This window comes from Benincasa hispida, chromosome 8, assembly GCF_009727055.1.
Source record: "Benincasa hispida cultivar B227 chromosome 8, ASM972705v1, whole genome shotgun sequence".
In the NCBI taxonomy this organism is placed as follows: domain Eukaryota; kingdom Viridiplantae; phylum Streptophyta; class Magnoliopsida; order Cucurbitales; family Cucurbitaceae; genus Benincasa; species Benincasa hispida.
The window spans coordinates 62,054,512-62,066,295 of NC_052356.1; the positions used below are offsets into that span (position 1 = coordinate 62,054,512).

At 35.6% G+C, this 11,784-nt stretch overlaps 2 protein-coding genes across 6 annotated transcripts; one reads left to right on the forward strand and one right to left on the reverse strand.

Moving 5' to 3' along the window:
- Positions 1 to 205: 205 nt before the first annotated feature.
- Positions 206 to 6,077, forward strand: LOC120083352 (O-fucosyltransferase 8). 5 transcript variants are annotated; one of them, XM_039039080.1, is made up of 12 exons: positions 209 to 397; positions 546 to 654; positions 1,340 to 1,404; positions 1,732 to 1,821; positions 1,920 to 2,019; positions 2,181 to 2,251; positions 2,824 to 2,912; positions 3,308 to 3,428; positions 3,777 to 3,920; positions 4,524 to 4,858; positions 4,973 to 5,213; positions 5,476 to 6,077. In XM_039039080.1, the coding sequence occupies exons 4-12, from the start codon at positions 1,777 to 1,779 to the stop codon at positions 5,782 to 5,784; spliced, it is 1,455 nt and encodes a 484-aa protein (XP_038895008.1). In that variant the 5' UTR covers positions 209 to 397; positions 546 to 654; positions 1,340 to 1,404; positions 1,732 to 1,776; the 3' UTR covers positions 5,785 to 6,077. The 5 variants fall into 5 exon arrangements, with proteins under 5 accessions (XP_038895007.1, XP_038895005.1, XP_038895006.1 ...); XM_039039079.1 differs by having other exon boundaries at positions 206 to 397; positions 546 to 1,404; positions 5,564 to 5,744; XM_039039077.1 differs by having other exon boundaries at positions 207 to 397; positions 546 to 1,404.
- On the reverse strand, positions 6,004 to 9,760 carry LOC120083354 (nucleobase-ascorbate transporter 2). Its single transcript, XM_039039082.1, has 13 exons — positions 9,305 to 9,760; positions 9,102 to 9,199; positions 8,685 to 8,861; positions 8,336 to 8,436; positions 8,171 to 8,246; positions 8,009 to 8,068; positions 7,664 to 7,848; positions 7,470 to 7,566; positions 7,238 to 7,383; positions 7,059 to 7,150; positions 6,891 to 6,968; positions 6,649 to 6,809; positions 6,004 to 6,551 (listed from the first exon to the last, which is right to left on the reverse strand). Exons 1-13 carry the CDS (start codon positions 9,393 to 9,395, stop codon positions 6,339 to 6,341), a joined length of 1,575 nt encoding a protein of 524 aa, XP_038895010.1. The 5' UTR covers positions 9,396 to 9,760; the 3' UTR covers positions 6,004 to 6,338.
- Between the last annotated feature and the right edge of the window lie 2,024 nt (positions 9,761 to 11,784).

Sequence of the window (11,784 nt, forward strand, 5' to 3'; positions counted from 1 at the left end):
ATGATTCCATTGAGAATGGATGTATAGTCTCATAACAGACAATAAAAAACGGTTGATCAACCATATCAAGGGCAATTTTGGGATTAAAAAATATATGTCAAGTGTGTGACACGCACTTGCCAAAAATCTTATTATTATTTTTTTTGTTTTTTTTTTTTTTTTTTTTGTTTTTACAAAAATCAAAATGCAACCCCCAATTTTGCTATTTCCACCAATCTCCCTTATGAATGGTTTCCCGGTTTTACAATCTGTGCCCGCCACAAGCGTCCAATTCATTTTGGGTCTGGGGCATTTAGGCCATGATGTTGGAAAATTTCATCACAGCCCATTTCAGTCTCATGTATGATCCGCAAAACGGTCACACAGAGGAGGACAAATCTTCCAAAAAGCCTTCAAGGTAGTTGTTCCAACGGTTCTTGGCTCACAAGATTTACTGTACCCGCCAATTCGAACCATTCATTTCTTCTTTTTTCTTCTTCTTCTTCTTCTTCTTCTTCTTCTTCTTCTTCTTCTTCTTCTTCTTCATTCTCCAATCTTCAATTCAGGCTCTATTGTTCAATAACGTGGGAACCCAGAAAGAGAGTAGCTCTGAAACGGACGTTTTGCCCTGGTTGGTAGCCTGTAATTGTTCGCAAGTATTTCTTGTTGTTCAAGGTTAGTCTGAAAGTGTTACTTGGTCTTTAATTTTTTTGCTTTTATTGCACTCATCTATTCTCACCGGCCTTTGCAGCTTTCCCCCTTTCCTTTTATGCCTGACGTGTATGCATATCTTCTTCTTTAACAATTATTTTTATTACCAAACTTGAATTTTTGTTAGATCACTTCTGTTTTTGTGTTGGTGGGTTGTTTTCTGAGAAAGACAGATAGAGAGAGTCTGTAAGAAAAAGGAAATTGAGAATGCAGGCTTTCATAGTTTCTGGTTACATGTTTTTCTGTTATTTGGTTCCTTAAAACACCAAAGTTTCTTAATAGTGTAAGGAAGGATAGATGTTTGAGGCTGTTTGAGAGATAACAATGGGAAAGCAAGGGGCCTCCAGGAATCTGCGGCCCGAGTCTCAGAATGATGGGATGTCATTAGGAATGAAAGATTATCAGATTAGATGTTCAGAAAATTTTTGTGGGAATAATCCCTCTATTGGCAGACGGCTTTCAGGAGAAGATGTGAACTCAAGTTTGAAAAATGTGTCAGTTCATGGATTGAAACATGATTTTTCCAAAATGAATGTTTCTAAAGGATCTTATGGGGGCAAAAGGAATTTTTGGCTTCAAAAGCATGTGAGGTCAATTTTGTTTATGATCGGGGTGATTGGTTTTGTTTTTTTGGTTGATTCTTTAACAGTATCCCTTGTCAATTTGATCATTCACCGGAACAGTCCATCTGCCAGAAAATCAAGTGGTATCAAGGTAAAATTTGCTAATTTTTGTGATGGATATGTTTTGTATTCTCTGCACGAAGTGATCCTGATGTACTCGAGGAATGTTTCTAGATTTAATTAGCATTTGGAAGTTTAATAGGTTGGTAATAGCTTCTTAGGTATGGCGTTGATAGATATCCTTATATGCTCGGGTCCTTCATACTCTCTTTCCTTGATTTTAGTAATAATCTTTATTAGATCCATCAGTACTGACTTTGTAGAATTCCAAATGCTATGGATAGAGATTGTCAGTTGGTATTACAATGTTCTAACATCAATGCTCTAGTGATGATATATCCATTTTTGTTGACTTAAGGATGATAATGGTCCCCGTGTTCAAAAAGAAAAGTCACCAATCCAGATGTATGACCGCCTTGTGCATTTGGCCTCTAATTCTCTCGCAGAGGTTTGCTGTTTGACTCTTCTCATATTGTAAATGTTTGAATCAGCTTTCCCCGTCACTTTTCTGATGAGTCTTAAAAAATGAGACTGTTCTGCATTCAGGTTGAGTTTAAACCAGAGAAATCAAGTTTGTGGAAGGAACCATATCTTCAGGCCTCTGCATGGGTACCCTGTGCAGATGGAAACATTGGATCAGATTTAGGTGCCCAATCAGACCTTAAGCTGTTTGATGTTCATAAAGTCCTTTTAATTTTTGCTCGGATAATTGCTAATTGCTGCTGCAGACTTAATGAGTATGCATAGACTATTTAGTGCATGGAAACTGTATCATGTGACTGACACTCGGTTGTAATCTTGGATCAGGGAAGTTTGATAAGACTAATGGCTACATAGTAGTCAGTGCAAATGGTGGTCTTAATCAGCAACGAGTTGCTGTAAGTGTTTGTATCTTCCATGTCACTATTATCCTTATCAAATTCTTAGTGCTCTATGTTCTGCCTGCATATCAGAGCGTTCAAACACTTATAGATGATAAAATTGGCAAATGTGGTATGAAAATCAATTAGCCAAGGAATTGATATTCAACTGATAAATACGGAAAATATGATCAAATGACCAAATTTACATTAATTTATTTTCTGCTTTCATAACTGCCTATGAGAGTATGAAAGTAGCTAGAAGAACATCATTTTACATGCTATTTTGATCGTTTTATAACTGGGGTTCATTATTTAGGGAAAATAGACAATTGAAAGGAACGTCAAAGAAATATGCAGTTCAGATAATTTTATAGCTCATCTTCTTATTGGCTAGGTCCAGAGAAAATACATTTTCTGATATAAGGGTCATAACGTTTACTTGCAATATTCTGAACTACAATTCAAGTAGCAAGCATATGCGATGATGTTTTCTTAGACAGATCTTGTTTCAGTCTTCTTTGCAAATGGACCAACTTTTGACTTCTCTACTTAGCTTAGTCCTCACGTGGGTTTATGACACTTAACAGATCTGCAATGCTGTTGCACTGGCATCTCTTCTTAATGCAACTCTAGTAATTCCAAGATTTCTTTACAGCAATGTATGGAAGGATCCAAGGTCTGAGGTCTTTCTGAATCCCATACCATTCTATTAAATTCATTTTACTAGTTTAACACTGTCACTTATTGGCATATGTAGTTATGTAAGAATGGTGAAGTGATACCCTTGCTTTCATTTATGCATTGTTGGTCGAGCAAATTTCATGCATTATAGTTTCCCACGGATGAAATTTATGGTCATTCAACTATATTAAATAGCAATCTCATCAAACTTTAGCCAATAAAAGCATTTTCAAAATTGAATCATTGTTCCTGCATAATGTTTAAAATTCATGTTCAACTTGGCCATGGCAAGCATTTGTAGTTGTTGATCTTGTGGCCGTCCAACTTTCACATTTTATGCTTTCATTGATTGGCAGAGTCTCACACGTCGTTTCTTTAATGAGAATGCAGCCAGTTTGGTGACATATACCAAGAAGATTACTTCATGAGTACTCTTAAAGATGATGTACATATTGTCAAGGAACTCCCTTCTTACTTAAAGTCTCTAGATCTAGAGGCAATTGGTACTCAGGTATGTTATAAATTGTTGAATAATATAATTAAATTTTCCTTCACCTACGAGTTTAAGCTTTTGGGTCAATTTGTGATTTAAGATGGTATCAGAGCAGAAGGTCTAGGAAGGTCATGTGTTCAAACCCTGCATGTTATTTTCTCCCCAATTAATCTTGATTTCCACTTGTTGAGTCTTCTTCATATTTCAAGTCCACAAGTGAGGGGAGTGTTAGATGATATAATTAAATTTGCCTACCTACGAGTTTAAGCTTTGGGTCAATTGGTGATTTAAGATAAATAAATGCATATACTTCATACAACCACTTTCACTCTGGAAACAACTCAGTAGCTCCTGGTACTTTTTCAGATCACTGATGCAGATATTGCAAAAGAGGCGAAGCCCACTGATTATATTAGAACCGTTCTCCCTCTCCTTTTGCAGAATGGAGTTGTTCACTTCCTTGGCTTTGGAAATCGACTTGGCTTTGATCCCATACCTTTCAACCTTCAGGTTGTAAACCAAATATAACAGGAAAACATTACTGCTACTGGTATTTAGCTTGGTATCACGAATGAATTTTTGCATCTAATGTTTCATTTCTGTTAATTCAGATGTTACAGTTTTCTCTTTGGAAGTAAATTTGAGATGTTTTTGCTCACTCTCTTGAGAGACCAGTCATTTTTTACATTTAGTTATCTGTGAAAGAAAACAGCCTAGATAAATAAAAATTAGCAGTAGTCAAGATATTGAAGTCTCATTTTCTATTTACAAGAGTAGAGCAGAGAATGAACATACACAAGAGAGCCTTTATCCCAAGATTGGTTGATTAGTCTTCCTGTATTCAAGCATGCCTTTCTCTATCATTGTCACGAGTGAGTATGCTTGGAAGGAAAACATCACTTAATTAAACCAATCCGTTCGTGCCTGTGTTTGCTAGTTTTTAAGTTGTATGGAAAAGATACTTCAATATTTTAAAAGAAGCTAAATTAATCTTGTCATTGTATGAAAGCTTATTCTCTACCATCTCCTAAGTGACTAGAGGATTGTCTGAAGCTCAAAATCTGAAGTGTAGGTACCTCTTAATAATTTGCTTCAATTTCTTCACAATTGCAGAAATTAAGATGTAAATGCAACTTCCATGCTCTGAAGTTTGTACATAAAATCCAACGAGTTGGTTCTTTATTGGTCAAAAGGATAAGAAAATATGATGCCGCCCAGAGTATGTTGGATAAACAATTGCTTGGAAACTTCATTGACTATGTGCCGTCCAAAGAGGACAAAGTTCTTGGGGGTCCAACGAAGTATCTTGCTTTACATTTGAGATTTGAAGTGGATATGGTTGCATACTCCCTCTGTGACTTTGGAGGTGGAGAAGATGAGAAGAAGGAGATTCAAGCATACAGAGAAATCCATTTTCCTTTACTGATTGAGCGTTTGAAGAAGTCAAAGTACTTAATTTGATGTTCTTTTTTCTTTCTCGTCACAATTTAACCCAAATTTCAGACTACATCAACTTATGTAAGTATATGCTGATCGTTTTGGAATTGCAAATTGGTTTGCAGGACAATTTCTTCAACGGAGTTGAGAATATCAGGGAGATGCCCATTGACACCAGAAGAAGCAGGACTCGTTCTAGCTGGTCTTGGATTCAAACATAGAACTTATATTTATTTGGCTGGATCTCATATATATGGTGGAAATTCCCGGATGCAGACCTTCTCTGACCTCTATCCCAACTTAGTCACGAAGGAAACACTTCTTACTCCCAGTGAACTTGCACCATTTCAAAACTTCTCTTCTCAGGTATAACATTGAAGAGTGTGAAAGTTATTGAAAGATGAGGTATCATGATAATCTTTAAGCTACATTTCTGATGTAGAGTCTGTTACCTCATTGATTACTACAATCTGTTTTTTTTCCCAACGATTTTATTTAGATGCTTAGTCAGTATTTTTACTATAGGAACCAAGCACTTGGGCGAATGTGGCTATATTTCCTGTTTTTTACATGGAAAAGTTGCATGTTTTTTATGTTTAATTCATTAGGCTAAATGCTTGTAATATAGCTTGCAGCGTTGGATTTTATTGCCTGTGTAAGTGCTGATGTCTTTGCCATGACCGATTCTGGAAGCCAACTATCATCTCTGGTGTCAGGATTTCGAACTTACTATGGAGGTGGCAATGCCCCTACTTTAAGACCAAACAAGAAAAGGTTAGCGGCAATCTTATCCGAGAATAAGACCATAGGCTGGAATACTTTTGAAGATAGAGTTAGAAAGATGATTGAGGAAGGTCAACGAGTCCGGACCAGAGGGTTTGGTAGAAGCATCTATCGTCAACCAAGGTGCCCAGAATGCATGTGCAAATCCCAGTAGTGCAAAGAGTATAAATGATTCACTTAGCTGCCTTGGATGGAAGTCTACATATATCTTTTCCCCTCTGGCAATATTCAAATTCATTTGTTCATTCTTATTCTGTCAGTATATAACCTGCTGCGATTGACTCATTTTGCTTGTCCATTATCATAGTTCGTTAGCAAGAGAAGAGCTGGTTGTAAATTTATCACATTCACAATGCTGGCTGGCTCGCACGAGTTGATTGAATTTTCTGAGATACAAAAATATCATTGATTTAAAAAAAAGAAAATAGACAATACAGGTCTCTCTTCTTTCAAGACTTTTCAAGACTAAGTAGGCTTTATTTTTTCCAACTCGAATATTCCGAGCAAAGTGATTATCATTCAAAACTGGGAGGCTAAGGGGATGGCGGCCATTGAGATGGAGTCTAGTCTCGTCTTTTAGTAATCTTCACCCTCCCCTCCATCATTCAAAGAATCTCCTCAACCAGGAAATGATACTTTCCACAATTTGTTTGCCATCTCTCTGTGTTGGTGCATGCAAACTTCGTCCCCTCTGTTTTATCGTTGTATTCAAGATGGAGGGAAGAAGCGGTTTAGGTTAAATGGAAGAGTGTAAAACTCTTCATTCCTGCTGTCCCCCTTAAACGTCCTGAACTTAACCCACCATGGCATTCCCCTGTCTCTAGCACTGTCTTTGTAGTCTAGTGTGTTATCCAAGAAAACCGCAACGATGAGGGCTACTGTTGGTGGCGAGAAGAAGATAGTGTTTAGGAAGTCATTGAACTGCACATTAAAATGAGAAAACGTGTGAGAATAGTGATGAGGGGAAATGGTTAGTTCATGTCCATAGAGAAATTAGGTGAAAACACAACAAACTCACCCATCCAGCGTTTGTGTGAGCAGGACCATGAAAGGCCTTTGCAGTGTACTCCCTAAAATAATCAGGCACAGACAAACCCAAGTACAATGCCACACCAGTAATGAAGAGATTCCTCATTGAATTCATGTTGGTAAATTGCAAAAATGACAACCCCACAGAGGCTGAGAAAAAGAGCTAAAAATGTTAACACTCCAATTCCAGAGAATATATAAAATATGAAATAATATGCAAAATCTACTCACCAACAAGACCGAACAAGACACAATATACAGCTGCAAATATGGTGAAGGGTATTGAAGCAAACAATGCACCAAATTTCCCTGCAGGAAGCAGCAGAGTCCCAACATGATAAACTTAAGCAAGATAAAATGTAATGTTACAAAGTAACTTCTTGAATTCATTCTGCTCACCTAGAATTGAGAAGAATATCATAAATCCAGCTGAAATCTGGATAACCCTGCGACTACCAACACGGGTGCTTCCGAGCAGCCCTACGTTTTCTCTGTACATACATTATAAGTCAGAAAACTTGCATAGTTACATACCCAAATTGACACAATGCAATGAGAAGCCAGTAAAGAAAATTTACATTGACACAGTTGATCCAGAAAGTGTCCCAAATAGACCACTCAGAAGAATCCCAATTCCCTGCCAACCAATGCCGCGGCTCAGAACATGAGCTGGAGGTGGGGTTGCACTCGCTAAACGTGATGCTGCCTTGAACGCTGCGGTTGACTGCTAAATAGTTGAGTTTTCCATATTACTTTTACAAGTACAGAGCAAGAATTATAATATATTGCTAGAGTAGAGCACTACAGTACCTCAATCAAAGATACTAGAACTGCAGCCATCATCCCAAAAGCATGGCCAGCATTGAAAGTTGGAGCACCCCACTGAAGAGGGTATGGAATCTTGATCCTGAATGATGGAGGCATCGTTGGAGAAGAAGGATTAGTTATCTTTTTTCTTTCTATATCAGAACAAAGTACAAGCGAGACCAGGTTGAGATAACAACCATGGAGCAGATGAAATGAGGTTGGCCCTGTCAGTTCGACAATTGATTTGAGTTAATTCTGGTCTATGTTTGTATGCACCACTGGCTGTTAAGAGGTGTGCATATGCCCATATCACAGTGACTGTTATAAGAAGAGCGAAGCGTTCGAGTATTGGCAGTTGCCTTGTATGAAAACCTTTGAGATACTGCAAAAGAAGCAAATTGTATAGATTTTTTAAAAGGGCGCCCTGACTTCTGTTACCTACATCACTCTTTTCCCTCTTCAATGGACATGGAACATTAGAACAAGAAATTAAGACTTTAATTAGTATTGTTCTGCATTAGCAAGATAATATTAGACATCACCTGTGAGAAGGCTATGAAAAGTATAAGCATGGGAACGCCAATTTCCACACATCTTCCAACCTGGTTAAATTCCAATGGTCAGATAAACTGAAAAACCAAAAAACCAAAAATTTGAAAAACACACCAAACTGGGCTTCCTTAAAATGGCAAATTGAAATGTACCACTGGGAATCCTCTGTCAAACAGACCAAAGCCTACTAGTGCAATCACAGGGACCATTCCAAGAGGACTGAAGAACCTGAAATGAATGATAAACTTCCCTTCGTTAATATATATATGCAGAGTGAAACAGATTTAGTAATGTAATAATTCTTCAGGAAGTTCTACCTGGAACAAATAGCCCATAACTGACTGTATCCCAAAATAATCTGTATGCTTGATGATACAATTAGAGCCCCTTGAACTGCTCTCATTGTGTTCAGAAATCTCTATAGAAGTAACATGTTAATTTTACTTTATGTAAAACATCCCTGAATCTCTGATCTTTAGTTTAATTCATGAGAAAAAAAGAAAGCAAAAAGACAACAATGTTGACTCTTTGGACATTGATTGAGTTGGATGTATGGACAAAATCTCAGAGTCCATTATGCATCAGTAAAGACAACTAATTTGGCCATACGTTTTGGAGACAAATGGAAAAGTTGAAAAATAAAAAACATTGAATTGGGATACTGACCAAATGAGGGTCCTCGATTCTTGATAAAGATGAGTCGTGAATGATGGAAATAATCGGAACCATAAAGGCATAAGAACCTCCGATAACAGTAGGCAATCTTGTTCCAAACAGAGTTTGTAGAAGCGTATTGATCCCTTCAACAAAAAGTAGAGTCTGTACCACTCTCACTTTATCACCCTGTATCATAGTTTCAAATCCCATATTAAAAAAGAAAAAAAAAAACAAGCAGAAAAGCATCTTGAGATGAAAAGGTTTGAGATTATTTTCTTTTGTCTTCATATAGCAGCTGGATAATCTGTCACTCATGATATTGAAACTCAGAATATTCCAAAGTCTTTACGTTTGAACTGAAAATAGCAAAACAAACTTGAAAATGAAGAAATAGGAAGAGAGTTGGGATTTTTTTTTTTTCCTCACATCATCGCCTCCCATCAAAGGAACAAGGAAAGAAGGGATCATCACAGCAGTACCCAACGCCAGAATGTAGTGCTGAAACCCCAAAGCTATGGCTTCCCCTGTTATCAAAACATCAACAAACAACAGCAAATTATGAACTCAGAAGAAAAAAAAACATCAGTGAATTAGTTTCATTATCTTCATTTTAGAAAATGAAGCATTACCCCAAGATGGGTTTGAATCAATACAGTACTCCAAGCCCTGAAGTTGATCCATTGGTGGATGGCTAATCTCCTCTGGTTTTGGAGCTTCCATTACTCACGAAACCCACTTCTCAAACTTCCAATGTGTAAAAATCCCAAATGGGATAGTGGTAAAAATAACCCAAACGTCGAAAGAACGGAGATTCAAACAAACAACGCAAAGCAACCTGTCTCTCTCTCAAGAAAACTTGTAGCCAAAAACAGAGAGAGAATAGAAGAGACGAAGAGACTACTACTACTACAATGAGAAAAGAAGAAATGGAAAAAAGCAAAAGTGGGTCTGAAATTAAAAAGTTACAGAGATATTAGAGAAAGAGAATGAGCAAAGTTGAAGGCGAGGGTTGAATGCCGTGAGAGTTGCCGCCCATTACCAAAGCGGCTTCTTTTTAGCTTTAGTTCTTGGCCTTCACCATTTTGGTTTTTTGGGACTTACCAAAAGGCCCGTTAAATTTTTGTAAATTTCCCAAACTACCCTCACAAAAACAGCCAAATCCCAAATGTTACCGTTGCCCATTGTTTCACCATCCTCTTCACCTTCCTTATAAATGTTTACTCATAGAGTGTACTAAAAAAACAACAAAAATATCACCCAACTAAATAAATGTTCTACTATTATTATTTAATTCCTTGTCGGATTTTTCAATTTCCCTTCAAACACAGCAGAAACAAGACAACTTTATTATCATTATTATTATTATTTGGTCAATCTTGGTCAATGTAAAGGACAACTAACAACCAATTTATGTTTGTGCTCATGTGTTCTTGCCGTAGTTATATCATTTTCCAAGTCTTTTAAGTAAGATATCTAATCATTTTATATGTGTCTATACATTTGGAAGATGTTTTTTAGTTTTGAGATTTGTGTTTGTTTAACTTCGATTTTATATCTAATATGTTCTTACACTTTATAAATATCTATTAGGTCGCTGAACTTACATTTTTGTGCTTAATATATCATCATACTAAAAAAAATAATTGATTCATTCGATATAAATTTGAATTATATGTCTAATATAATCCTAAACCTTCAATTCTGTCTCTAATAGACCCATTTATATTTAAAAATGTCAACCAAGATTTTCAAAAACGAATGTCGGCTGATTTAAAGACTTAGTAGACACAAAATTAAAATTTTAAGGATCTATTAGACACAAAACTAAAGATTATTACACTTTTAAAGTTTAACAACTAATTGGACACAAAGTTAAAAGTTCAATAACAAATAAGTCATTTTAAAAGTTAAAATATCAAATAGACACAATTTTCAAAATTTTGGATAGTAATTTAACATTTTTTATCTTTTAAATATTGGTTTTGTATATTCATTTCACATTGTTTATTTAATAAGATACTAATTGGTACTCAACACTACCAACTTTATTTCACTTTATATTTCTTAATTATAGAAAATAAATATTGTTACAAAAAAAAATTATTTGTAAGAATATAACATGAATTATGGCTAGGAAATAGTTCATAGTGGCCATGAAGTGGAAATCATGTGGTCAACATCTATCTTTTTACTTGGTTTCATCTTTAGCTCTCTTTTTTCCCTTTTGTTGTGTGCATGATTAGGATGATTGGGACAAAGGTGAACTTAAAGTGAAGATTTTAAATGATGAAAATTGTATTATAATATGCACAACATTAGAACTCTCTAATATGAATCTATGTGTTGGATGAATCTTAAGACACTCAATTTTAAAGGAACAAAATAGTTTTTTCTTTATGGGTACTTTATCCACTAACTAGACAACTTGTTAGTTAAGTTAAGATCTTTGTGGCATAAAAACAAAAAGACTTGATATTAGAATTAAAGAGCACCATAAATATCTATTATAATAAAGTGAAGAAAAAACCTATTAAAGACTTTACCAGCAATAAATTCATTTGGTTGGTTTACATCTCTTATTTAAATCTTATTAAAAATTCTAAGATCGGCAATAAATTTGATAGTATCATTGTCAACTTTATTAGATAACGCACATCAAATATCATAAATTGATTAAACAAAAACACGTGTAACCTAACATAAGAGAAAGCTTCCTTTGGCCAATCATAATGTTTAAAGTCGAAGGGTAGATACTTACACGATTAAATGAACCTTAAGGCTTAAATATACTCTCAAATCAATCTGAAATTAAATGGTTTAAATCCTATTTTAGTGTGTGAATTTTAAATTTTGTTGTAATTTTATCTTTAAACTTTTAGAAACATTTGTTCTAGTCGTTTATTTTTGTTCATACCGTTAAGATTATGTTAACATTTTAAAGATGAAATCTATTTAGGGATGAAATTGCATCTAACATGGATTGAGCAAGATCAATGTCAAGTAAAATATCAACCAACGTGCCAAAATAATGAACGGCCAAAACCTTAGACGTAAAATGACTTTTGAGATCTCATATAAAAACTCACTTTACTGCCTAATTCAAAGTTGA

Coding starts and splice junctions, on each gene's coding strand:
- LOC120083352 (XM_039039078.1), top strand. CDS start 1,015: ATGGGAAAGCAAGGGGCCTCCAGGAATCTGCGGCCCGAGTCTCAGAAT. Junction 2,020..2,180: donor AAACATTGGATCAGATTTAG/GTGCCCAATCAG, acceptor ATCTTGGATCAG/GGAAGTTTGATAAGACTAAT. Junction 4,859..4,972: donor GAGCGTTTGAAGAAGTCAAA/GTACTTAATTTG, acceptor ATTGGTTTGCAG/GACAATTTCTTCAACGGAGT.
- LOC120083354 (XM_039039082.1), bottom strand. CDS start 9,395: ATGGAAGCTCCAAAACCAGAGGAGATTAGCCATCCACCAATGGATCAA. Junction 7,384..7,469: donor TTCTAGTATCTTTGATTGAG/GTACTGTAGTGC, acceptor ACTATTTAGCAG/TCAACCGCAGCGTTCAAGGC. Junction 6,969..7,058: donor GATATTCTTCTCAATTCTAG/GTGAGCAGAATG, acceptor TGCTTCCTGCAG/GGAAATTTGGTGCATTGTTT.